We start from the raw sequence: 25,448 nt of genomic DNA, 5'->3' as shown, positions 1-25,448 counted from the left end.
TAAACCCATTCCCTTCAAATTATTAAGTAAATTAATTGTGCATCAGTATAAAATTTAAGTCAATTTGATAGTTTCAAGTTGCATAGGGTTAACTCACTATTTTAAGTAACAGTGTTTTACAGTGTACAATACCTGCAAGCATGTGCATATAAAGGATTGAAAAATAAGAAAAAGTTTTTAAAAAGTAATAAATCAAATAAGAGAAATTTCTGTTTCTCGTAAAATATATCAAAAATATAGTCAATGATATTTACTTATTCATCTAATCATAACTTTACATTGCTTTTAATTATTGTCTTTTGTATCTATTAAAAACTTCATTGTAGAGTCGATTTATTTTAGCAAAAAAATAATTGGTAATCATTTCAAATAATTTAATCATAATTATGACTTTAATTATTATGTGTCATTATGACTATATCACAATTTTGCTGAGATTTTTATTTCAACAACATAAATTAACATTTTAGTGCATTTATTATTCTTTGTTACCTTTAATTTTAAAAAATACCTATTAATTCAGTCATTAATTAGGTCTCATTAATATTATTGGGGGTGACACGGTGGCTCAGTGGTCAGCACTGTCGCCTCACAGCAAGAAGGTTGCTGGTTTGAGTCCTGGTTGGGTCAGTTGCCGTTTTTCTGTGTGGAGTTTGCATGTTCTCCTTGTGTTGGCATGGGTTTCCTCCGGGTGCTCCGGTTTCCTCCACAGTCCCAACACAGACACTATAGGTGAATTGAATAAACTAAATTGGCCGTAGTGTTTGAGTGTGAATGAGTGTGTATGGATGTTTCCCAGGACTGGGTTGCAGCTGGAAGGGCATCTGCTGTGTAAAACAAATGGATAAGTTGGCGGTTCATTCTGCTGTGGTGACTCTTGATGAATAAAGAGACTAAGCCAAAGGAAAATGAATGAATGATATCATTGAATACAATTCTTGATTGAAATCAGTGTTATGCATCAGGAAGAGAGAAGAGAAAACTAAATAAATAAATAATAAAAATATATAGAATTAAAAATAAAAACATAAATAAAATTATTAAAATAACATTTTATTTTTTAAAACTTTAATATAGCTAAAAAAATTATATAAAATTAAAATAAATAAATAAAATGAATGTAAAAAATGAAAAAAACACTATAGTTAACAAATTAAACCTTAATTTACTCTGTTACCAACATATCCTTTTCTCATCCTGCAGGGTGAAACTCCAAAGATATACGCAGAGAGAACTGGAGACTACGAGCTGGCCGAATATTTGGAAAACCAACAGCACCACCAGATGATCCAGAGAGACGACCATGAGACGGCGGTGTGACGGGACATCTATTCCGTCCACCACTAAAACCACAGGGCTCAATGGTGGCCAGTTTGATCCAGTATATGGCCACATGTTAGCAATGATACGTGGCAGCATGTGTGCTGGAAATTTCCATGTTCGCTCTCTGTATTGATCGTAACGCTAAACAAGACAGTGTTTGAGTCATGTTTCTGAACGCATGAGTCCCGTCCTGATGCAAAACTGCACCGCTCTGCACAAATAAGAGGAATTGAGGAATTTCAGGGCTGAAACACCAGGTTTAAAAGGAAACTACTATTGTTATTATCAGGGCTGGGCCAATAAACTATATTACATCGTATCGCGATAATATTTGTGTCAATAACAATGATAGCTCTTGACTTTTTTACTCTATATTGATCTAAGAGCCAATCACACAGCAGAAATGTGCATCGATATTAGAGATAGGCATGAACCGGTATAAGACTCTGACAGTATGATAACCTTGGATAAAAATATCACGATTTCACAGTATCACGGTGTTGTGATTACTGCTCTAAATATACATATTTTTTAAATGTCTGGGTAAAAAAACTAAAACTTTTCCCCCCTTGAACACAATATAGTTTATTTTTTGAAAGATTTCTAATATTTTGGAGCAGTAAACATGTCAGGCTAAATTATTCAAATGAATCATTGACTTCTGCTGTCTTCATTAGTTTCAAAAACACAGATTTCTTTACAACTTGTCCTAAAAAATGCAAATAAAAAAAGTACACATACCTTAGGAACAGTATTACAGGAAATTTTGGCGGTTTTAAAACCTAGACTTTTCCAAACCACGGAATACCTTGAACACGGTTATCGTCCCATGCCTAATTAGAGATGTACCGCATTTTTGGCAACCGAAAATTTATTGGCCGAAAATGTTATGCCATTTAATGGACCCTCTAATTTTTGTGGCTTCAGTCATTGTTGGGGTCCTTTTAGATCTGGAAGCATTAATATCTTATGTCAAAATATATATCGTTATCATTTAATATGGAAAATAATTATCGAGATTGCATTTTTGCCATATCGCCCAGTCCTAGTTATTATTGAGTGTAGTTATCAAAATTAATTATGAATCAATTTTTTTAAGAGAAGTAGATTTCTTTAAATTAATAAGACATAAGACAATCAGAAACAAAAATATATACTATATTAAATATATACTGTAGCAAATAAAGAATTTGCAAATAAATAAATACTAAATTCTAAAATACATTTTCAGGTTTAAAAGGAAACTATTATTGTTATTATCAGGGCTCAGCTGATAAACGATATTATATCGAATCGAATTATAACAATGATAAGCTCTGGACTTTTACTCTATATTGATCTAAGAGCCAATCACGCAGCAGAAATGTGCAACAATGGGAATCTGAAAGTGTGTTGATATTAAAGATGTACCGAATTTTCGGCCACCAAAAATTTATCGGCTAAAATATTTTATGCCATGTAATGGACCCTCTAATTTTTGTGGCTTCAGTCATTGTTGGGATACTCTTTTAAATCTGGAAGCATTAACAACTTCTATTGAAATATATGTGGTGGTTATAGTTCAATATGGAAAATAATTATCGAGACTGCATTTTTGCCATATCGCCCAGTCCTAATTATTATTGAGTGTAGTTATCAAAATTAATTATGAATCTATTTTATTTTTAAAGATAAGTAGATTTCTTTAAATTAATAAGACATACGACAATCAGAAAGAAAAATATGTATTATATTAAATATATTACAAGTAAATAATTTGTAAATAAATAAATACTAAATTCAAAAATACATTTTCAGATTTAAAAGGAAACTATTATTGTTATTATCAGGGCTAAACCGATAAACGATATTATATCGAATCGCGATAAAATTTATGTCAATAACAATGATAAGCTCTGGACGTTTTTACTCTATATTGATCTGAGAGCCAATCACACAGCAGAAATGTGCAACAATGGGAATCTAGAAGTGTGTTGATATTAGAGATGTACCAAATTTTTGGCCACCGAAAATGTATCATCTGAAAATATGTTATGCCATTTAATGGACCCACCCTCTAATTTTTGTGGCCTCAGTCATTGTTGGGGTACTCTTTTAAATGTGGAAGCATTAACAACTTCTATCGAAATATTTATATCGTTATCGTTTAATATGGAAAATAATTACCGAGATTGCATTTCTGGCACATCGCCCAGTCCTAGTTATTATTGAATGTAGTTATCAAAATTAATTATGAATCAAAAATTTTTTTTAAAGATAAGTAAATGTCTTTTAATTAATAAGACAATCAGAAACAAAAATATATACTATATTAAATATATTGCAAATAAATAATTTGTAAATAAATAAATACTAATAATTCTAAAATACATTTTCAGGTTTAAAAGGAAACTATTATTAAAGAAAACCAGAAAAACCTCATGACAGATTAACGGGAGAATTTTTGCGCTGCTTCTGATTATGTTTATGAAACATTGGCCTATATCCGAAAAGTCTGAATCCATTGGAAGCTTCCTTTAGCTTGACTTTTAGACGTTGTTTTCATAGCCTCCTGTGTTTAAGAATGCTTCCTCAGCTGTTGCTTACGGCCAGTTTCTCTCTTTGTGGCAAATGCTTGAACTTCGTAAAACAAACATTCCATTAATTACGACTTTAGTTAGCATTAAACTAGTTCTTATTAATCATTTGTTAGTCAATAGATTTGCTGTTATTTTATGGCCATAATCATACGCCTATATGAATGAAGTTTGCTTCAGGAATGGGATTATATCTCTTAGCATTGATTGCTTGCACTGAACTGTGTTAAAATGTTTAACTCATAGTGTGATTTTAGGTTCCTCACAGAATTTATGAAGTCATGCAGCAACGTATTACTTTCGGTAAGAATAAAGACACCGTTTAATGGATGATAAATCACAATTTTAGTGACAAAATTGCTGTTGGAGGAAACTAAACACGAGTTTTGCATCGGTGCATTACCTCTAATAGAGCTATAGATATCTATTTACGTCATCGTCTGCAAGGCTTAAATTCTTGTGTATTTAACCAGGTCACTTTATTTACATGTACAAAAATAAAATATGACTAAATGCTTGAATAATAACCGAGACAGAAAAGCTGGACTTTTTACAAAAGCAGCCATTTGACAACACTGAGTTGTTAGCATTGCCATAGTGTGTTTTGTGGTGAGACGTCCTTACGATAGAATATGTATTTTGTCAGTGCTTTGTATGAGTTGCTATGCAATTCCGAATAGATTATACATGTATATAATCTGTCAAACATTTTAAAAATGTTCAGATATAAAAAGTCTATGAAATTTGTTTGTGATATGAATCTAGATGATGCTTTATTTATAAGAGTAGATGAGAATTTTGTTAGAGGAATAGTCATACATTTGCTCATGGGGCTGGTTTGTTACTGTATACTTGGAAAATAAAATGAATAAAGAAAGTTTAAAACAAATTAGTGGTGTCTGGATGTTTAATAAATGTTGGGTTTAAGAATTTTTACCACATACTTAGTCTGATTAAAATCATATACACCAGTTTCAAAAAAGTTCACTATTTATTTTAAATAGATTTGAGAAACTTGTTCATGCTTTTATCACCAGCAGAGTGGATTACTGTAATAGACTCCTCACTGGGCTTCCCAAAACGACAGTCAGACAGTTGAAGCTCATCCAGAACGCTGCTGCCAGGATTCTAACCAGAACCAGAAAATCTGTCCTCAGGTCTTTACCCTGGCTCCCAGTTACATTCAGAATAGATCTTAAAGTATTACTACTTGCCTAAATGGTCTAGGACCTCAATACATTACAGATATGCTCACTGAATACAAACCTGACAGATCACTCAGATCTTTAGAATCAAGTAAATTAGAAATTCCAAGAGTTCAGTCAAAGCAAGGTGAATCCGCCTTCAGTGACTACACCCCTGCTACTGGAATCAGCTTCCAGAAATGATCAGATGTGCTCCAACATTCAAATCAAGACCTAAGACACATCTGTTTAGCTGTGCCTTTACTGAATGAGCACTGTGCTACATCCAACAGATCGCACTATTATGCATTTCTTTTCTTTTTCATTCTTTTATAACCAGTTTTAACACATTTTAATCAGTTTAATAATTTTAAATTCTTTTAATCATTTTTATTTTCTTGTTTATTTTATTAATGTTTATGTAAAGCACTTTGAATAACCATTGTGTATGACAAGTGCTATGTAAATAAACTTGCCTTGCCTAAATATGAACAAATGTGAGTGTGTGCATAATATGTTGAAAACTCAAATGTTTCTCGCATTCATTTATGAATTAAGCTTGCATGAGTCACGTCGATAATTCATTAGATGTTAATAATGAAAGATTTTGTATATATAAAAAAGTTTACATCTCAGTGTTACTAATATATCTGGTTTCTAAAGCAGCAAATAATAAATCGTTAGCGCTTAACTTATCTCAGTCTTTTGCATTTGAAGCATCAAGCTAAAAGACAAAACAAACGTTTGACAGATGTCTCTTCACATTCAGGAAATAATGCGGTCACCTTACACTTTGAGTTCTTAATTATATCTGTTTATTAGGCCAATATACGGTTTGTCAAAAAAGTTGAAGTGCGACGGTTATAGTTAAAGGGCTAACGTTATTAATATTTTTGGTGTAGCTAAGGATAGGCTAAAACTGAAATTTGACAAGTACTCATTTGCTAACCTTATTTTAGTGGCTTGCTTCACATTATCCTTTTGTTGGTGGTTTTACATGTATGCAGTAAAACAGTCATCAAACAATAAATATTTAGTTCTTACCTCACAACTTTTCGGTGGTAAAAACTGAAGCCTGACGCTGGAATCCATAGTCGCCATCTCTTCACAGTCTGTTATGTATTGGGCCTATAATGTTACGCGAGTCGTTTCAGACTTCAAAACTACGAAATTTAACAAATGGTCCAGAAGATAGCATCACGGTTGGTAGTGTTACATATTTTCAGCAAAAAAGCTATCAAATAATAAACATTTAGCCTTTACATTACACTTATTTGTCGTTAAAATAGCGTGAGCGTCACGCTGGTGTTCTTGTTTGCGTTTACAGCCCCTCCTATTGATTTGAGTGATTGGCTGCTTTGTTATTTATTTATTTATTTATTTATTTATTTATTTATTTATTTATTTATTTAATATTAACTTTAGATTATTAACTTTAAAACTTTCGCTTTAAAATCTTTTTTCATAGCTATCTGTGAATAATTAGATTTTGCGTTAGGCCAGGTAAATTTAATATAATACGGAGAATGAAACCTGCAAAAACAATAAGTAAATAAATACACAAATATATAGATAAATGAGTAAATAAATCCATAAATACCTGCATATATAAAACATTAAATAAATAAATATGCAAATAAATAAATAAATGTATTTTTTTTAAATCCTGCTTAAATAAGTATTTAAATAATTAATAATGCGGGCAGGTAAATAAATAAATAACACGAACGTTGGGGGAAATAAGAAAATGCTACTAAACATTTGTTTTTCCCTCCTTTCAAACGTTTATTCAGTCTTGTAGATAAATAGTCACACCTATCCTCGGGTCAACATGCTGAGAGGGTGTCTATCAACCATCAGAAGCCAGTCAAAAAAGACGATCAACTCTGATAATTGACAGATACCCTCTCTGATGAGAAGTAAATACATTTATTTATTCGCATATTTATTTATTATTTTATTTATGCAGGAATTTATGGATTTATTTACTAATTTATTTATATAATTGCGTATTTAGTCATTTATTTATTTATTGTTTTTGCAGGTTTCGTCCTCCATATTAATATTTTGTGATTTCAGTAACTCGAATTTTGACTATGTTTGCATTACATTAATTTACATGTTCTATCCTTTTAAAAAAGTATCAAATATAAATTTAGTTCTCATGTTTGGCCATCATGATTATTGATTGTGACATTGATGAGCGCCGCAATTCCCACAATATTATTTAGCTATTTTCCACATAACCCTGAACACACATACGTCATCGTCTTTACTCCCTCATTATATCGCAAAGTGTCTTTTCAAGGTTTAGAGCGCCGGGTGGTGAACAGTGTACAATGTTGAACTGTGCTTCTCCCTAGGAGGGTGTTTTTATGTCTGAATGAGTTACCGGCCATGATGGATGTGTTGACATTGGGACTCATTTATCATTTTGGAGGCACTGTTTTCTCTCTCCTTCTCTAGCTCAATTTTTGTCCTTTAAATCAGTTTAACCCTCATTCAATCTTACTATATGCTTATTTATAAAGTTAATAAATGGAACCATTATTGAAGGCACAGTTCACCCAAAAATGAACATTTGCACAGGGTCTCAATTTTACATTGACGATCAGGGTGGTCAACTTTTTCAGTAATATTATTTTGTGTAATACTTGCTTCAGTGAATCTATTAAATGACATCTATTTTATAAATGTAACATAGTTAATTATTTCAGTGTTTTGTGATATAGTGTGTATTCTGACCTACAATATCCCATGATTAGCCATTTCTGAAGTTACAGTATAGGTCAAACTATGCATTTAATTTTACTTTATTGTTAGGTTATACACCTATTTTACAAGAAAAGCATTTTGTAAACACTTAACATGTCTATCAGCTTAGACTGATTACATTCACATTGGTATAATCCATTATAGGGGTGGTCAAATGCATATTTATATTATTGATTATTTAATTAGTAATATTAGGAGGAGAGTTGTAACACTACCAATTCCATGAATCAAGGATAAGATAGGGGTCGTGAGATATTTTCAGTTTGCTCAGGTTTCCTTTACAATCACACATGGAGATTTTTCAGTCAGTCTTACAATCTCTCCAGAAGCTACAACAGAAAATCTCTGAGGTCCCTGCTGGAAAATCTAGCTTAAACCAGCCTAGGCTGGTTAGCTGGTTTTAGAGGGGTTTTGCCCATTTCCAGGCTGGTTTCCAGCTATTTCCAGCCTTGTCTTAGCTGGTCAGGCTGGGAGATGACCAGCTTAAACCAGCTTGACCAGCCTAGCCAGGCTGGGAGCCCAGCCAAAACCAGCTATGTCCAGCTTAAACCAGGCTGGTCAAGCTGGTTTTAGCTGGTAATTTTCCAGCCCCAGCCTGACCAGCTAAGACCAGGCTGGAAATGGATGGAAACCAGCTTGGAAATGGCCAAAACCCCTCTAAAACCAGGCTGGTCAACCAGCTAAAACCAGCCTAGGCTGGTTGAAGCTGGGTTTTTTAGCAGGGGTAAGAAAGTAAAGCAAATAACAAGATAATATTTTTAGTACCTCTATCATTGTAGATGATGTTGTTTGAGTTATATCAGCTCCCACATGGAAAGAACCTATATAAACATATGTTTTATAGGTCTTTGATATATGTGACATATATAAAATTGGCCGTTTTCCTATTATATGTACATATATGCACATATATGTTCACCTATACGTTAGTAAAATTATTAAAAACAGTTGCTAGACAACATTATTTAAAAGAAATTTTTATTTACTTAATCAAATAGTACAAGAAATAAATATAGTACAAGAAAAAAAAACAGCAATAAAGAAAAAAAATGACAAACCATTTTGATATACATTTCTTTCTTTTCCACTATCTTCATACAAGAAAGAATTGACCTTGTAAATGTTTCAGGAAAACGTGTAGATGTCCTTTCCATCTCCTCTCACTTATTTGCCATAGTTAAAATCCGTAACAGGCCAATTACAAGCGATACCAAATTTAAGTGGCACATACATACGTTTTTTTTGCATTTATTTATGGTTAGTTCTTATAGTTTTTGCCTTGATGAAAGAAAATATGACCTATAGGGAAGGCATCACGCATGACAGTTGCCAAAGTGAGATATGAGCTATATAGGAGACATATCATGTGTGAACATAAAGGGCTTAAATGTGGATATGAAGAAGCAATACAGGAGACCTATTTGGCCTGTATATGCACATATATGCACCTCAAATATGTGGCATATATACACATATACAGCATATATGTGCATATATATATATATGTGGGAGGTCAAACTGTAGTTTCTCTAGTAAAGAATGGTGTATCAACCTCCGGCAAATTTCAAAGCACCATGTTAATACAGCTAGCTACACAATGGGTGACAGTGCCAGGGTAGGTTGAAACTCGTGTTTTGAAAGTACACACACACACACACACACACACAAACACATGAATGTGCACGTACAGACATGCACACTCGTGCATGCACAAACACACACAATATGCACATACACTTCCAATATTCACATATTGTATTGTTGCAGTCATTTACTTACAATTAATCTGTTGTTGTGGCATATCACTTGTAGTCCCTTAGTTTTAGTGCATTTTGTCTATTACAACATTCCCCAGTATGTGTTACAACCTACCCCAGTAGTGGGGTAGGTTGTAACAAATGACCACTTTGTATTTGTCATCATCTGCACGAAGTCTGTGATATAGTTTAAGAAATTTCAATTGTTGACATTTTTAGTTGACAAATGTGGGTACTTTGCCTAAAAGTTTCAGTCATGTAGCTAAAAAAAGGGTTTAGGTGCTAAAGAAAATTGTGTTACAATCATCCCCAGTCTCCCCCTATTTAAGATACACATGAGAGTAAACTATTTCTTACTCTAGACGAATTACCGGTTTGTAAACATTCAGGATGCGCGCGCAGCGAGGTTGCAAAAAAAACTTGGCAGCGCTAGCATTTACAGCGAGGGAATGACATCTGATGTGGTACAGAGTTTGTTGTTGTTCATTCATTCATTTTCAGCTTAGTATCTTTATTAATCTGGGGTCGCCACAGCGGAATGAACCGCCAACTTATCCAGCATGTTTTTACACAGCGGATGCCCTTCCAGCCGCAACCCATCTCTGGGAAACATCAATACACACTCATTCACACTCATACACTACAGACAATTTAGCCTACCCAATTCACCTGTACAGCATGTCTTTGGACTGTGGGGGAAACCGGAAGACCTGGAGGAAACCCACGTGAATGCAGGGAGAACATGCAAACTCCACACAGAAACGCCAACTGACCCAGCCGAGGCTCGAACCAGCGTCCTTCTTGCTGTGAGGCGACAGCACTAATTTGTTGTTGTTTTAGAGATAAGTTATATTGGTTACATATATATTATTTACATAATGCTTTCAGCGTATTATAACAGCTTGTCACAAAGGGATAGCACAGCTATTCTGCAAAATTAACGTTAAAGTGAACAGCGTTCGTCTGACAGGTCTACTTGCGATAGCACCTTATCGGATAAGACGAAATGACCAAGCATCCAGCCCGAAATATACAACTATCTCATTGAAACTCCAAGGGATTTGACAAGAGAGAAGTTAAAGGCCTACAAGTCTTTGGATGCCTACATTTTTGTTCTGTGTGGTCATGGGCAAGAAATAATGTTCCAGATTACCAGATACAAAACATTGTAGTGCTAAAAACCGAGGTTCTGCCTAGCCAAAGACAAGGAAAGAAGACAGAGCTATACAAGACCTGGGTAATCATCAAGCAAAACATCTGCATTCTGACAGCGAACTGCACCTGTACGGCAGGGTATGTGAATGTATATTTTTACATTTCATTCTTAGCATTCAGTGTCTGCAGTTTAATTCACCATAGTTAACAGATTTTGCTGAAATCATTGCTGCAATCAAAAACGAGTAATGTGTATGATTCAGCATAGCGTGAACTTACCTGATATAACATGAGAACTGCAGAGTCAAGCATTTTTAATTAGGTCCTCACTCCACTCAGCTCTTATGATGGCTATTAGATAAAGACGTCTGCGGTTGGCATTAAAAGCGGTGTGGTGTACGGTAAAATTTAAGTTTTCTATTTTTGAATAAGCTAAATTATCCGTAGTGCATGTGTGAATGCAAGAGTGTAGGTGTTTCCCAGTGTTGGGTTGCGGCTGGAAGGGCTGCATAAAATATATGCTGGATAAGTTGCCGGTTCATTCCACTGTGGCGACCCCTGATTAATAAAGGGACTAAGCTGAAGGAAAATGAATGAATGAAAAACAACAGAAACCCCAATGAATCCAATCTTCAGGTAAATCGACAGCATTTTCTTGTAAAAACCTTTTCCAAAATGCATTCAAGAAATCCCACTAATGCACTCCAATAAAAACAAACAATCCGATAATAAAACATAAATTGTGCAGATAGACAGATCACGTGAGAGAGAGAGAGAGAGAGAGAGAGAGAGAGAGAGAGAGAGAGAGAGAGAGAGAGAGAGAGAAAGAGAGAGAGTGTGTGTGTGTGTAAGTGCACAGCTATGCGACCAGCTCAAACTAGTTCGGAGAAACACAAAGAGCAGCGGAGATCATAGAGAGCTGAACGCAGACACACGCTCACAGGACAGCATCATATTCACAGCAATAAGGCAAGTACTTCCTCATCATCACCATCAGCATCATTATCATCACCATCATCATAACACAACGACTCCTGATATTATAGATGCGTTCACGACGCAGCACGTTTGATCAATAATAGCCTAGTCTACATATACATCTCTGATAAATAATGCAATCGGATTTCTAAAAATATGCTCACGTTGTCATTTGATCAGCTATTATAGGTGTTTATAATATTTTAGCGTATTTATAATATATTTGAGCGTATTTATAATATATTTGAGCGTATTTATACTATATTTGAGCGTATTTATAATATATTTGAGCGTATTTACAATATATTTCAGCGTATTTATACTATATTTGAGCGTATTTATACTATATTTGAGCGTATTTATACTATATTTGAGCGTATTTATAATATATTTGAGCGTATTTATTATTGTGACATCAAAAGAGGCATATGGATAATAACAAACGTCAATTTCACGCCGATTTTTTTTTTTTCTTACAGTATTTTGATGTTTGGATGATTATTTGACATTGCACAGAGATGCAATCGCGTTTCATCATCGCTGCTTTATTATCGCACGCGTCTGATATAGCCTGGAGTTTGTGTTTTCGCGTGCAAACGAATGATGTCAGGGAAAATGATAGGCTCTGAAGTGCCAAAGACGACCAGCAGCTGCCAGCAAACTGCTGACCCACTTCTCCCAAATCAAAACCCACCGAGCACACACACACACACACACACGCACACACACAACAAACACACAACACATCAGGGCTACAGCTTCTGCGCTCCAGATGCGGGTGGGGCGTCGACGGTGAACTTTGCACTCCTTGAGGAAGTTTTCAAAATGTCCAGTTCTGCGTTTATCAAAGGCAGCATCCCACATCCCCTCTTCCATCAACAGAGCCGGGTTTGTCCTCCAATGCAAATAGGGGTAACATTCAAAGGAGTCGAGCGGAGGCCCACCCCCTCCTCCTCAGGGCACAGCATGGGATCTGTGTTCGGGTTCTTTCAGAGAGGGAAGCAAAACGGGCGAGATCCTGCTTTGTTCGGAGCCAGTGAATCAGGCTCCTCTAAGGCCCCGCTGAAGGTCTTTGAGTGCTTGGCCCGTCTCCCCGCGGAGGCTGAGCAAGGGAGGGGAGGCGGGTGGGACCCCTGCCGACCGCTGTTTCTGCTCGCACAAAAGTCCGACCCCGAGGAGCCCTTCACATTTATGAGTGACTGAAGAATGGAGCCGTGCCGCGGGGCCGCGCCGTGAAAGGAGCCCGCTTTAATGGAGGCAGGAGGAGACGAAGAATGAAAAGGAGAAGTGCTGTTTTTTTTGCTAGAGAGAAAAGAAGAAAATATAGAGACGAGAGAGGCTCTTTTATAGAGTCACACACACCGCGAGCTGCTAGGATGGATAGCGACATTGTGTACACATTCAGACGCCACAACAAAAACATTAAAGTCCAAATGAAATCAAAACTAACCAGTTTTGTTAGCTCGCATTGCTAACTTTGTGGTGATCAGTGCATGTCATTAGGAAAAAGACAAGTGTCTGCCCTTGTAATCTTTAATTGAAATCTGAAAATGCACATTTTTGCAGTTAAACTCTCAGATGACGTCTGTCTGAGGTATTGGGCGTGGCTAACATACTTAACCGCGCCCCTTCCGCTGTCAGGTTTGATGACAAACAGCAATGCTGTGCAGGTGTCATCTGTTAGGTTGTAATGACTTTTCTAAACCCCTTTTCCAGATCTTTCCGAATCAAATGCCTACTTTACTACATCCAATCAGCTCGCAGTAAAAAAACAAGCCACGCCCACTGTTTTCTCGTTTAATATTTAGAATTGCGTCACTAAGCCAAAAAAAATGGTTGCAGATTCCGGTTTATGTGGACTTTAATATCTCATTAGGATGATGGTGTATCGACACAACTAGTGTGAAAACAATACAGAGGAACCACTATTTTTGGTGAACTGATGAGCGAAGAAAACTCACAGCCAATCAGAACGCATCCTGATGACAAACTACATCACAAGGTTATAAGAAACAAACAAAACAATGTCGTTCGTATCATTGGTGTGGACACAGATAGCGTTTTTATGAGTGATTTTTGTTTAATCATCTGACTTTGTTTCTTGAAGTTGGTGTGAAATCTAAATTTACAATGCTTATTTCACTAGCGCACAGTCTTATTCGTTAGGAGAACAATTAATCAGTGCAAGTTAATCCACTGAAAAAAAAAGTTTGTTTTGGTAATTTTCAGTCAGTCTAGAGCCCTGCACGGGCCTTAAATCTAAGCCCTTGCCTGAGGCTGTAGCCCTGCCCTTGTCCAACAGCTTATCAAAATGTTTGGCCCGAGTCCGACCCGAAGCTCATCTTTTTTTCTGTCAAACAGCTTATACTCCTACAGCGATTAAAATAGACCAGATTTGTATTTAATCGAAAGTTTTGTCTTTCGGTATTGTTTTTTTATCAGGAGAATTTAGAGAAATGTTTGTTTTTTAAATGTAAGTTTGAGTTCTTAAATGACATCATTGGCATCACGGTGGCGCAGTGTGTAGCACGATCACCTCACAGCAAGAAGGTCGCTGGTTCGAGCCCCAGCTGGGCCAGTTGGCCTGTCTGTGTGGAGTTTGCATGTTCGCCATGTGTTCGCATGGGTTTCCTCCGGGTGCTCCTGTTTCCCCTACAGTCCAAAGACATGCGGTACAGGTGAATTGGGTAAGCCAAATTTTCCATAGAGTATGTGTGTGAATGCAAGAGTGTATGTTTCCAAGTGTTGGGTTGCAGCTGGAAGGGCATCCGCTGCGTAAAACATATGCTGGATAAGTTGGCAGTTCATTCCGCTGTGGTGACCAATGATTAATAAAGGGACTAAGCTGAAAAGAAAATGAATGAATGACATCGATATCCAAGCGATATGTGGTCCACTTTGAGTTTAATCCATTCAGTCCACTTACAAGTCGTGCATCGCGCATAACCAGTTGGCTCATCATTTAAAGTGGTCACTATTTGAAAAGTTGACCAGAAGTCTGCCTTTCCTCTAGCGTTTTTTACAGTTTTAAGTTCCCCATTGGCAAATTTCCTCTTTATGTTGTCCATTGTACATCTCTAAGCGCAACACTGGTGCAACCGGCATCACTGGTGCCTCCGGACCGCACGCATAAGATCATTAAAACATTTTTGAAAGTTTTTTCTAAAGCAGGCCTGAAGCCCGATATGCGTGCTTGCTATAATGTGAAAATTGGCACAAAGCCCGGCCCTAGGGTCATAACATCCGGCCCTGACAGGCTCGGGCTCAAATGCAGGGCTCCAAGTCTGACCATTTGCTTCCGCCTTTGGAGTGGTGGTGCTAGTCTTTTGATGTCAGTTTGACGATTCTGCCACAATATTCCTAACCACGCCCATCTTACATTTAGTTTGCTACGAGGAAAGGGTGAGCTGGAAGTACATCAGTGTTCTGAAATTAAAGTCCACGTGAACCAACCGGAAATTGCTGAGATTAAGGCCCGTGCACTTTTTACTTGCATTTTTTCATCGACATTTAACACCTCTGACCAAATAAAGGGTGGCCCATGTGATCGTGCGCACCAAAGCCCAAAACGTCAGGCGTAAAAGCGCAATTTTTAAAGAAACACTCATACTCGTTTTTTGCTTTGACACTTTGCGTCGAAACTTTCTCCACCAATCAGATTGGCACTTTTGTTCACGTGCACGGAGCTGCGGACGTTACAGTAACCACCACTTGGAGGCACTCAAGCGCAAAACTCTCAATGCGAGCGCACATTAAAGAAGATGCCCAGAGGCGATATGAACGTGGAGCTGCTTATTGCACTGGTGAACAATAATCATTTCTTCATCGCTGGAGGTGCTACTCGAACCATCCATGCTTGTTCAAATCACCAACAAGCGTGTCAACTTTCTCTCTTAAAAGAAACGAAGCTAAGTTGTGTAGCGCCACTCTGTGCATCTGGGTCTTTTTGTTTTTCCATTTAGCACCATCTAATGTCAAGGAGTGAGTTACATACTCTCCTGCTTGACGGCAGTGAAAATTGCTTGGGTTTGAATGCGGAAAAACGCTGACGATAAAAGCGCCCCAGTGTGTACAAGCCTTAACATGCATTTAAATCAAGAACGGAAACTATAGGTTAATGGTATCTATATTAGCGTTCACGCCAGAAATAGTTACTAACTCCACCAAAATCGTTTCTCTGTGTCAGTTAAGTTAAACCTTTGGCTTGGACTGTATTTATTTTAAGAACTATCGATACATCCAAAACTTGCATATAGCTACTTTCAGAGTAGATTTTACATTTGAATACTTAAACTTTCTTGACAACCGTGAAATAAGTAGGTTATATAAATGTGGGTAGTATGAATACAATTCGCACATGCAGCATCTGGCCTATTGCTATTATCACATGACGGTGTCAGTTCTGTCACTTTCATTCATAAATCCTCTCCTGTGGCCTAATGGGATAGTAAAGCATCCATTAACGCATGCTTCAGAAGCTTGGAGTCAGGGTATTCTTGCCACCAACTAATATTATGAATTCAGACATACTACTCAGCTCGCATACTATATTCAGACACTACATAGTAGGGAAACTATGCAATTTTTGACACAAAGCACAATGTTATCATTACCATTACAGTCATCGTCTATAGTGTAAACAGACTTTTAGAAGACAGTAACAGTTTAAACAGATTTTTTCCCCTCTCAAAAAGTAACCTAGCCTTAAATGCTCAACAAATAATGTCACAGCACAAAAACAACCAACATCTAATATATTAGGTTAATTTATGTACGCAGAGAATGTGAATACTCAGGCAAATAAACAGATGTAGTTCAGGCTGCCTGTTGTCTTTCACCATCTGGACCACCTGCTTAAGTGAACAGGCTAGATAAGAATAAGCATGTCCTCTACAGTGTTATCATTGTAAACCAAGACCACAATGTACTAAAATGGTGTCTGTTTACAACTGAAGATTCATCATCATGTCACTTTGCATGGAAACACACTATGCGTCCACATACATACAGTCCTGTAATCCACCATTTGGTTGTCATGTGCTTGTAAGTCAACTCACACATTTCTAAATGTGAAGCTATACATATTTATGATCTGCCTAATTTACCTAGATGCCATTTCTTTACAGAATGCGGAGTTTACTCTCTATAGCGCTTGTGCTGGTGGTGGTCTCGATGATCACCGTTGAAGCCAGTATGAAGAAAAAAGGTTCTTATCTCAAATCTTTACAAGACACACTCCTTTTATGTGTAATATCATTAATAATCATACTCACATTTTGCAACAGAAAAGGGCAAAGAGCCCAAAGCAGATGCTGAGTGCAGTGAATGGCAATACGGGAAATGCGTGCCCAATAGTGGAGACTGTGGAAATGGCATCCGAGAGGCGACCTGTAACGAACAAACCAAGAAAACCAAGTGCAAAGTCCCATGCAACTGGAAGAAGGACTTCGGCGGTAAGCAGTTATGCAGTTTGTCATGTATAAATACATTCAGAAAGACCACTTAGCTTTGTTTGTTCTTATTTTTAGCCGATTGCAAGTACAAGTTTGGTCGTTGGGCCGAATGTGACACCACTACAGGAACCAGAAGCAGGTCTGGGACGTTGAAGAAGGCGCTGTTCAACGCCGAATGCCAGACCACCATTAAAGTGTCCAAACCTTGCACCCCAAAGACCCCCAAACCCAAGGGAGGCGAGAAGAAGAAAGGAAAAGGGAAGGAAAACTAACTTGACGAACACCCCTACTGCCCACTCAGTGGTACATTCCTACGTGACACGCCCAAATCCTCCAAATGGTGAATGCTGAGAGGAAAAAAATAAACTGTAGCCCTACCTATTGTTTTTATTTCCACCTTCTTCGTTTTGTAATTAGTAAACGTACGTGTCTATGCTGTTGTAATTTGTAGCAGATTTTTAATTGTAATTGACTTTTGCATGTATAAAACAGGCCGCAGCGAAATCTGTCGTCTAACAAAATGTCTTTACTAAAGAGGAAAACTGGCAAGATCCTAATTAAGCCCCCCTGAAGTGATCTGTAAATGACAACGAGATTGAATGGATGTTATAACATGTAAGGTGAATGTTTAAAACACTGCTCCTGGTGGTAACGGCCTATATAAAGTACCTATGTTTATAAATGTTTATGTTTTTAGATTTGATGGATGTACAATCAAACTTGACATCACTAACGGATTACTTCTGCAGGTTGTGAATAAATGAAAGTGTATTTTCAATAATACTTTCTGGTGCCTTTCTAGATACAGTTTTACACTTTTGTGGAGATACGTGTCATACACGTTTAATGGTGCGACTTTAAGGCTGATTTATACGTCAAGCGCACACGTATGGTCTGGCGCAGCCTTCGCATGGTCGCATAGACCTCGCCGTTGCTGATGCCGACATGCACCTCTCAAAAAAATGTAACTACACGCCTAAACGACACATAGCGCGAGGTCTGTGATTGGTCAGCTTGGTATCGGTGATGAGCGTAGGCGGTGGTAAGAGCTGCGAGCCCGATGAGCGATTGTTTACAAGTGTCGAGTCCCGTGAAGGAGCTCCAGATGAAAACTGTTGTTTTGTGTTTACCTTATGATTAAAGTTGTTGCAGGTTTGCCAGTTCCCGCCTCTGAATGAGCGAGTTTTAGCTACTTGTAGCGTTCAGAAAAAACAAAACACCCGCGAAGGAAGAAGAAACAGGAGAACATAAAAACCTACTGCCAGCTAGAGGTTAGGAATTGTTATTGCAGAGCAACACAAAGAGCACGCAGAACTATAAATGCACAACTAGGCGCAAGCCAGGCGCCGTGGGTCACGCTGATCACTCAACGCAGAAGTATAAATTAGCCTTAAGTCTTACAAAGTAAAAAAAAAACAAAAAAAACTTTGCTGTATATCATGAGTCATAAGAGATAGACCAAATGTTATGCAGCAAGATATTAAGCATCTTTATTTTGACTTCGTTTCAGTAAAGCATCACATTTGCTTACCCGTTTACATGAAAATATACTTGAAAACAACTTAAAATGACTTATAATGCATTCAACGCATACAATACAGACACCGAAAATACAGAATACTCAAAAATAATTAGACAATAAAAAAAAGTGTGACTGATTTACATATTTAAATAAATTTGTTATTATACAATTGCATTCACAAAAATGTAGTTCCCTCAAAAATGAAAATTTCCTAATTTATTCTCTCATGTGGTATTAAACCTTCAAGCTTTTCGTTCTTCTGTTGAACCCAAAAGAAGATATTTTGAAGAATGCCTGGTACCCGCATCAACTTCCAAAGTAAGAAAAAAGCGCAGGACTTTTCAAAATATCTTCTTTTGTGTTCAACAGAAGAAAGAAAACACAAAGGTTTTGAACAAGTGAAAGGTGAGCAAATGATAACAAATTTAACTTTTTGGGTGTACCACTTTAAAAACTGTACAACACGTTATGCAGGCGTGCATAGATTATTGGCGACATGATAAACACCAATCTTAGCAAATCTGCATCAGAACCAGCTTTAAAAAAAATTCAGGATCCTCTTTGATCAAGAGTTATTTTAATGTCAGATTCTTGAACTTGCAGCTCAACAGTCGTTTGAATGTTCTCTTGAAGGTGGCATTACAGAGCGCATAGCATACAGGATTAACCGTGCTGTTGACGTAGCACAGAAAGTAGCCCACCATCCACAGAACCTCAGGGACACACCAGCGGCAGAAGGTACCAATCAGAACCATAACACTGTAGGGTGTCCAAGTGATGATGAAGGCCAGGAGAACAGCAAGGACAGTCTTGGTCACCTTCCTCTCCCTCAGAGCTTTACGTTTGGCGTTCTTGGAGACCATATTGGATGTTTGCCTTTGAACCTGAACGGCATCATTGGTTTGAAGACAGTCAGCTTGTGTTTTCCTGTTCATTTCAGTCGAGTTCTTCAGTCTTGAAGCTTCCGCATCCAGGCCTCGGTCTTCGGCAGAAACGTCGGGACTTGAATCCACGGAGTACTCAGTTTTGCTGAACTCTACGGAAGGGAGGCTGAAGAGTTGTTTGGTTCTACCGAGATCCAACTCTTGTTGGCAGGAGCACGGTTTAATGTCATTCACTAGGTCAGGGTTCGCAAGAGACTTTACTCTGCTTGTTTTGGATGGATGAAAAAGATTTGCGGATTCAGGTTTCAACTTGTGAACCTGCCTCTGGCTTGCCAGGGATATCCGCGTGTACAGTACTGTCATGATTATAACGGGAATGTAAAATGCCGGGATGGTCGTAGCGAGGGTTACAGCCGGGTTAGCAAGTAGCAGGATGTAACATTGTCCCTCAGGAACTTTACTTCGGTCCCTCCCAGCCTGCCAAAGTAGGATGGCAGGAGCCCACAGAAGCAGAGACTGTAACCAAGCCACCGTAATCATCGCCCCAGCCCACCTCGCGGTGCGTTTGGTAGGGTAACTCAAAGGTCGGGTCACGCAGAAGTAGCGATCAAAGCAGATCAACAGGAGGTTCATCACAGAGGCGTTACTCACCACGTAATCCACAACCAACCACAAGTCGCACATTTGCGGCCCCAAAGGCCAATATCCTTTCACCACGTAAACAATGTAGAGATTCATAGAAAACACACCGACGATAAGGTCCGAGCAGGCGAGACTAAAAAGGAAATAGTTGTTGATGGTTCGGAGATTGCGGTTGACTTTGATTGAAAGCAGAACCAGGACGTTGCCCAGGACTGTAAGTAGACTTATGGAGCCAGTGAGAAGTATGATTATGACCATCCCTACAGTCCCCAACACACGACGAGGGCTTCCCGACACAAAGAGCGATTCTTCGAGCAAGGGGGTGTGTGTGCTGCTGTTGGAGGAACCTGCGATTAAAAAAGTGATTTCATTATAAATCAAACTCTAAAGGGCTATTGTACTTGACATGATCACAACAACTTAAAGCATAGGCCTCAAACTCAATTCCTGGAGGGTCGTAGCTCTGCAGTTTTGCTCCAACCCTAATCAAACATAACTGATCCAGCTAATCAAGGGATTCAAGACTACTAGAGACGATTAAGCAGGTGTGAGTTGGAGGTGGTGGAAGCTAAACTATGCAGACCTCCAGGAATTGAGTTTGAGACCACTGACTTAAAGCAATGGACCCTTTTCACAAGACTGTTATGACGTGTTTAACGGCCATCAGCATTTTAAATCCTTGACAGTTTTTACTATTTCGATTTTTTAATAAAATGTGTGAACATTTATATGTATTTGTGTATGAATTATTTAATCTTTGCATCAAATTATAAGAAACGAATTACCACTTATGCAAGGTGTTTCTAATGCAGTTTCTATGGCAGGGATGTGCAAACTCTGTCCTGGAGGCCCAGTTTCCTGTTTACTTTAGCTCCAACTTGCCACAACACACCTGCCAGGAAGTTTCTAGTATATCTAGTAAGAGCTTGATAAGCTGGTTCCGGTGTGTTTGATTAGGGTTGGAGCTAAACTCTCAAGGACACTGGTCCTCCAAGACCGAGTTTGGATACACCTGGTCTATGGGGAGGACAGCAAATTTGACGATGTTCTCTCATCTGGTTGCCGTTATCAGTCTCACAATTTTTTTTTTCTGAAAGTCTTGATAACACCATCATGGCGTTTTTCTTTTATTACTTCAGCAAATAGGATTGTAAAAAAATTATATGCTGTACTCTCCCATTCACTGCATTTTAAGTTCAACCAACTATGATGACTTCCGCTTCTGAGAAAACCAGAAATGTGAAAAGGGTCCATGGTGGTTCACACAAAAATAAATGTTACCCCATGACTGACTCACCCATCGACAGTGTATATCATTTGTCTGTCAGATGGACACAGTCGGAGTTTAAAGTGTTATCCTGGCTCTTTCATGCTGTATGATGTTGTTGGATAGAGGCTTTTATTTTGAAGTTTCCAAAATTGCATAAATTTGTCTTAAAACTAACTCATATGCCGCCAGGGTGTAACTCAAGTGCTTGTCTTAAGAAGTGGATCGATGTGTTTTTGTAACCGAAATATAAATAAAAGTCACTTTATAAGTTACAGTACATAATAAAACGTTTGACGCATGATGTACGACACATTCGTAGCGGAAGTTTCAGGAATGGACTTGAAATGAATTGGAATGGAAACCACTTGTTTAACGCCGAAGATGTCGACGAACAAGAAAAATAGTTGGCTTGGCATTACTGTATGACAATATACAGTTTATTACTCTTACCATGATCCATACATCTATCTAACTTACGGCATGCGTCATACATCATATACGTCAAAAATAATGTGCATTTGGACGCCACCAAAAGTCAATGATTGAAGTTTATCATTTCATTCATTAATTTTTCTTCGGCTAAGCCTCTTATTTATCAGGGGTCGCCACAGATGAATGAACCGACAACTATTCTGGCATCTTTTACGCAGCGGATGCCCTTCCAGCCGCAACCCAGTACTGTGAAACACCCAAACACTCTCTCGTTCACACAAAATCATACACTATGGCCAATTTCGTTTAACCCAATTCACCAATTGGACTGTGGGGGAAACCGGAGCAGCCGGAGGAAACCCACGCCAAGACTGGGAGAACATGCAAACTTCACACAAAAATGCCAACTGGCCCAGCGACTCGAACCAGTGACCTTCTTGCTATGAGGCAACAGTGCTAACCACTGAGCCACTGTGCCGCCCCAAGTTTATAATTGAAATGTTTCTGTAACAAAAACACATCAATCCACTTCATAAAACATGCATGAACCCCCTAGCGGTGGGTAGGGTTTTATGACAAATATATATACACTTTTGGAAGCGTCAAAATAAAAGCCCCTATCCAACACTTTTGTGAAACATGGAAGAGCCAGGATCAAATTTTGAACTACCTTGACTGTATGTCACACACACAAAAAAATCATATCATATACACAGAAAATGGCTTGATGGTGAGTAAATTGTGGGGTAATTTTAATTTCTAGCTGAACTATTCCTATAAAACTGATTATATTAAATATAATCTAATATAACTAATATATTAAACATTAATATACACAGCTGTAAATCAATTGTACGTATTCTCGAGAGACGGTTTATTTTTCAGTCAAACAATTACAAATTCATAGACTTACCATTAAAAACGAACCACTGAGAGTCCTGTGACAAAACCACAGATCCAGCCTCCATGATCTCCAGCTCGGTCTGAAGGACAGAACCGCTGGGAGGATCTTTAATTCCTCACACAGTAACACCCATCCTCACCTTCTGAATGCACAGCCGGGAAGGAGACATCTAAGCAGTGTATTAATAACACACTGACAAAGTAAATTCAAAGTGATGTGGAACGATCGCATTACTACTGAATTCCTCCTTTTTTTTGCGCTGGCTCTTTAAAGCATGTGCGCTTAATGAAGTTCTTGTCATTTAAAGAGGAAGGCAGCAGTTATGTAACGAAACATAATTACCTGATATGTAATGCAGCCAGTTTCGTGTCTCTTTAATTGTATTATAATATTTTACGAGCATTTTCCATGTACATATATATATATATATATATATATATATATATATATATATATATATATATATATATATATATATATATATATATATAAAACATACTATATAACTGCTTGCAGATGTCAATTTGTAATGACGATGCAATAAAGCCGGGTGTCTCATGATAACACTGCAAGCAGAAATACATATAGAACTGCATTCACCACAATCAGTCTACACATACATTTTTAAATAGGTAAAAAAATGTGCACAATTGTGGAAATCATGATACTAAATGAATAAAATTAAATACATGTTTAAATACAATCAAGTAATAGGAAACTAAAAGTACAATAACAATAATTCACTGAACAATTATAAAAAATAAAAATTATTAGAAGTCTATAAATATCCTAAAGCATTACATCAATAAATATTTGCAATTAAGGTTTTTTTTTTAGCTGTAAAACTTATGATGCATAATAATAATAATAATAATAATAATAATAATAATAATAATAATACCTTACATTTATATAGCGCTTTTCTGGACACTCTAAGCACATTTTTTGGGGGAATCTTCTCATCCACCACCAGTGTGCAGCATCCACCTGGATGACGTGACGGCAGCCATATTGCACCAGATCACACACCACACATCAGCTGATTTGTGGAGAGACGACAGAGTGATAACGCCAATTATGATATGGGGATGGTTAGGAGGCCATGATGGACAGAGGCCAATGGGCACATTTGGCCAGGATGCCGGGGTTAAACCCCTACTCATTTTCGAAGGACATCCTGGGATTTTTAAGGACCACAGAGAGTCAGGACCTCGGATTAACGTCGCATCAGAAAGACGGCACTCACTGAGCAGTATAAAGTCCCCTTCACTATACTGGGGCGTTAGGACCCACATAGACCGCAGGCTGAGCGCCCCCTGCTGGGCTCACTAACACCACTTCCGGCAGCAACCTAGCTTTTCCACGTGGTCTCCCTTCCAGGTACTGACCATGTGAGAGTTGCAGAGAGCTAGCTGCCAGCTGGAATATTCATAACAATAATAATTACAGTAAACTGAACAATTATGAAAAAATATATAAAAAATATAAAACATAAAAATGTCTATAAATATCCTACAGCATTACATCAAAAATACATCAATAAATATTCAATTTAAATATATTTTTATAAATTAAAAATTTTATAAAGTCTAAATATTTATTCTTAATTAAAAAAATGGTTGATAGATGTGCTTAATTGCTGTAAAAAACATGGTTTAAATACTATAAAGTAATATGTAACATGTTTAAAATAAGCAACATAGGATCATTCTGAAAACGTAGCCCTATAGACATTTCTGGAGATCGTGAATTATGTATCCAGAAATATGTATGGCTCCATTTAGTTTTTAAAATGAACACTACAAGGCGATATGACGCTGCTCCTTTTCGCGCTAACTAGCTGACTGCTAACCTCTGTATGGACGGCTTTTTTGCTGTTACCAGTTTGTCCAGTGGCTTGCCGCGTACGTTGACAGAGTTGACCATGACGACGAGATTTGAGTTCCAGAAAGCGGGTAAAAGAAAAACAAAAGCCAAAAAATAAAATAAACAAGTAAACAATAGGGTGAGAATGTGGTAAAATCTGAAAATGTGGAAAAATCAGGCGGCCGCGAGGGCTTGTTTTCTGGATTGATTTTGAAATCACTGTCGGTTGGGTTTAGGGAAGTAGGTGGGAGCGGGTGAATCGTTTAAAAAAATAAAAATAAAAATAAAACACACAATCGCTTGGGTTTAGAGAATTTGGTTAGTCAGTCGACAGCAGCCTCTGGTGGATTTACTCGAGAACCGTAGGCATGAATGGCACCCTCGAGAGAAATTTGAGATCTCATTGTACACTACACAGTGGCCTCTGGTAGATTTGCGAAAACATTAACTTCAAAAACAAAAAAAACGTACCTCCTGGGATGTATTTGACACTCTCCAGAAATGTATATAGGGGTACATTTTCAGAATGAGCCTGGGTTGGTACTATGAAACTAAAAGTACAATAATAATAGTAATAATAACAACAACAACAACACATTGAACAATTGAAAGTTAAAATAATAAATACAGTACAATATCTAGCTATTATTGAGGTTTTACTTTATATTTGTCTTTTGTGCTAAATAGAATTACAAATGCTATAAATTCCAATGATATAATTAAAAAA

The 25,448-nt window shown here is 37.5% G+C and overlaps 3 protein-coding genes across 5 annotated transcripts in view; 2 read left to right on the top strand and 1 right to left on the bottom strand.

Moving 5' to 3' along the window:
• The window catches only part of dgkzb (diacylglycerol kinase, zeta b), a 57,258-nt gene extending 52,470 nt beyond the window's left edge, over positions 1-4,788 (top strand). For all 3 annotated transcript variants that reach the window (XM_056451705.1, XM_056451707.1, XM_056451704.1), the window contains exon 34: positions 1,204-4,788. In XM_056451705.1, coding sequence (XP_056307680.1) covers positions 1,204-1,320 — 117 coding nt within the window. In that variant the 3' untranslated portion in view covers positions 1,321-4,788. The remainder of the gene's footprint in view (positions 1-1,203) is intronic.
• Positions 4,789-11,627: 6,839 nt separating this feature from the next.
• Positions 11,628-17,982, top strand: mdkb (midkine b). Its single transcript, XM_056451748.1, has 4 exons — positions 11,628-11,739; positions 16,875-16,954; positions 17,034-17,201; positions 17,277-17,982. The coding sequence occupies exons 2-4, from the start codon at positions 16,876-16,878 to the stop codon at positions 17,471-17,473; spliced, it is 444 nt and encodes a 147-aa protein (XP_056307723.1). The 5' UTR covers positions 11,628-11,739; position 16,875; the 3' UTR covers positions 17,474-17,982.
• Positions 17,983-19,267: 1,285 nt separating this feature from the next.
• Positions 19,268-23,270, bottom strand: chrm4b (cholinergic receptor, muscarinic 4b). Its single transcript, XM_056451734.1, has 2 exons — positions 22,865-23,270; positions 19,268-20,596 (listed from the first exon to the last, which is right to left on the bottom strand). The coding sequence occupies exons 1-2, from the start codon at positions 22,917-22,919 to the stop codon at positions 19,296-19,298; spliced, it is 1,356 nt and encodes a 451-aa protein (XP_056307709.1). The 5' UTR covers positions 22,920-23,270; the 3' UTR covers positions 19,268-19,295.
• Positions 23,271-25,448: the final 2,178 nt, after the last annotated feature.

The sequence above is a fragment of the Danio aesculapii genome, chromosome 25 (assembly GCF_903798145.1).
Source record: "Danio aesculapii chromosome 25, fDanAes4.1, whole genome shotgun sequence".
NCBI classification, from domain to species: Eukaryota; Metazoa; Chordata; class Actinopteri; order Cypriniformes; family Danionidae; genus Danio; species Danio aesculapii.
Note: the sequence above shows the minus strand (reverse complement) of the source record. Positions and strands in the feature narration are given on the sequence as shown.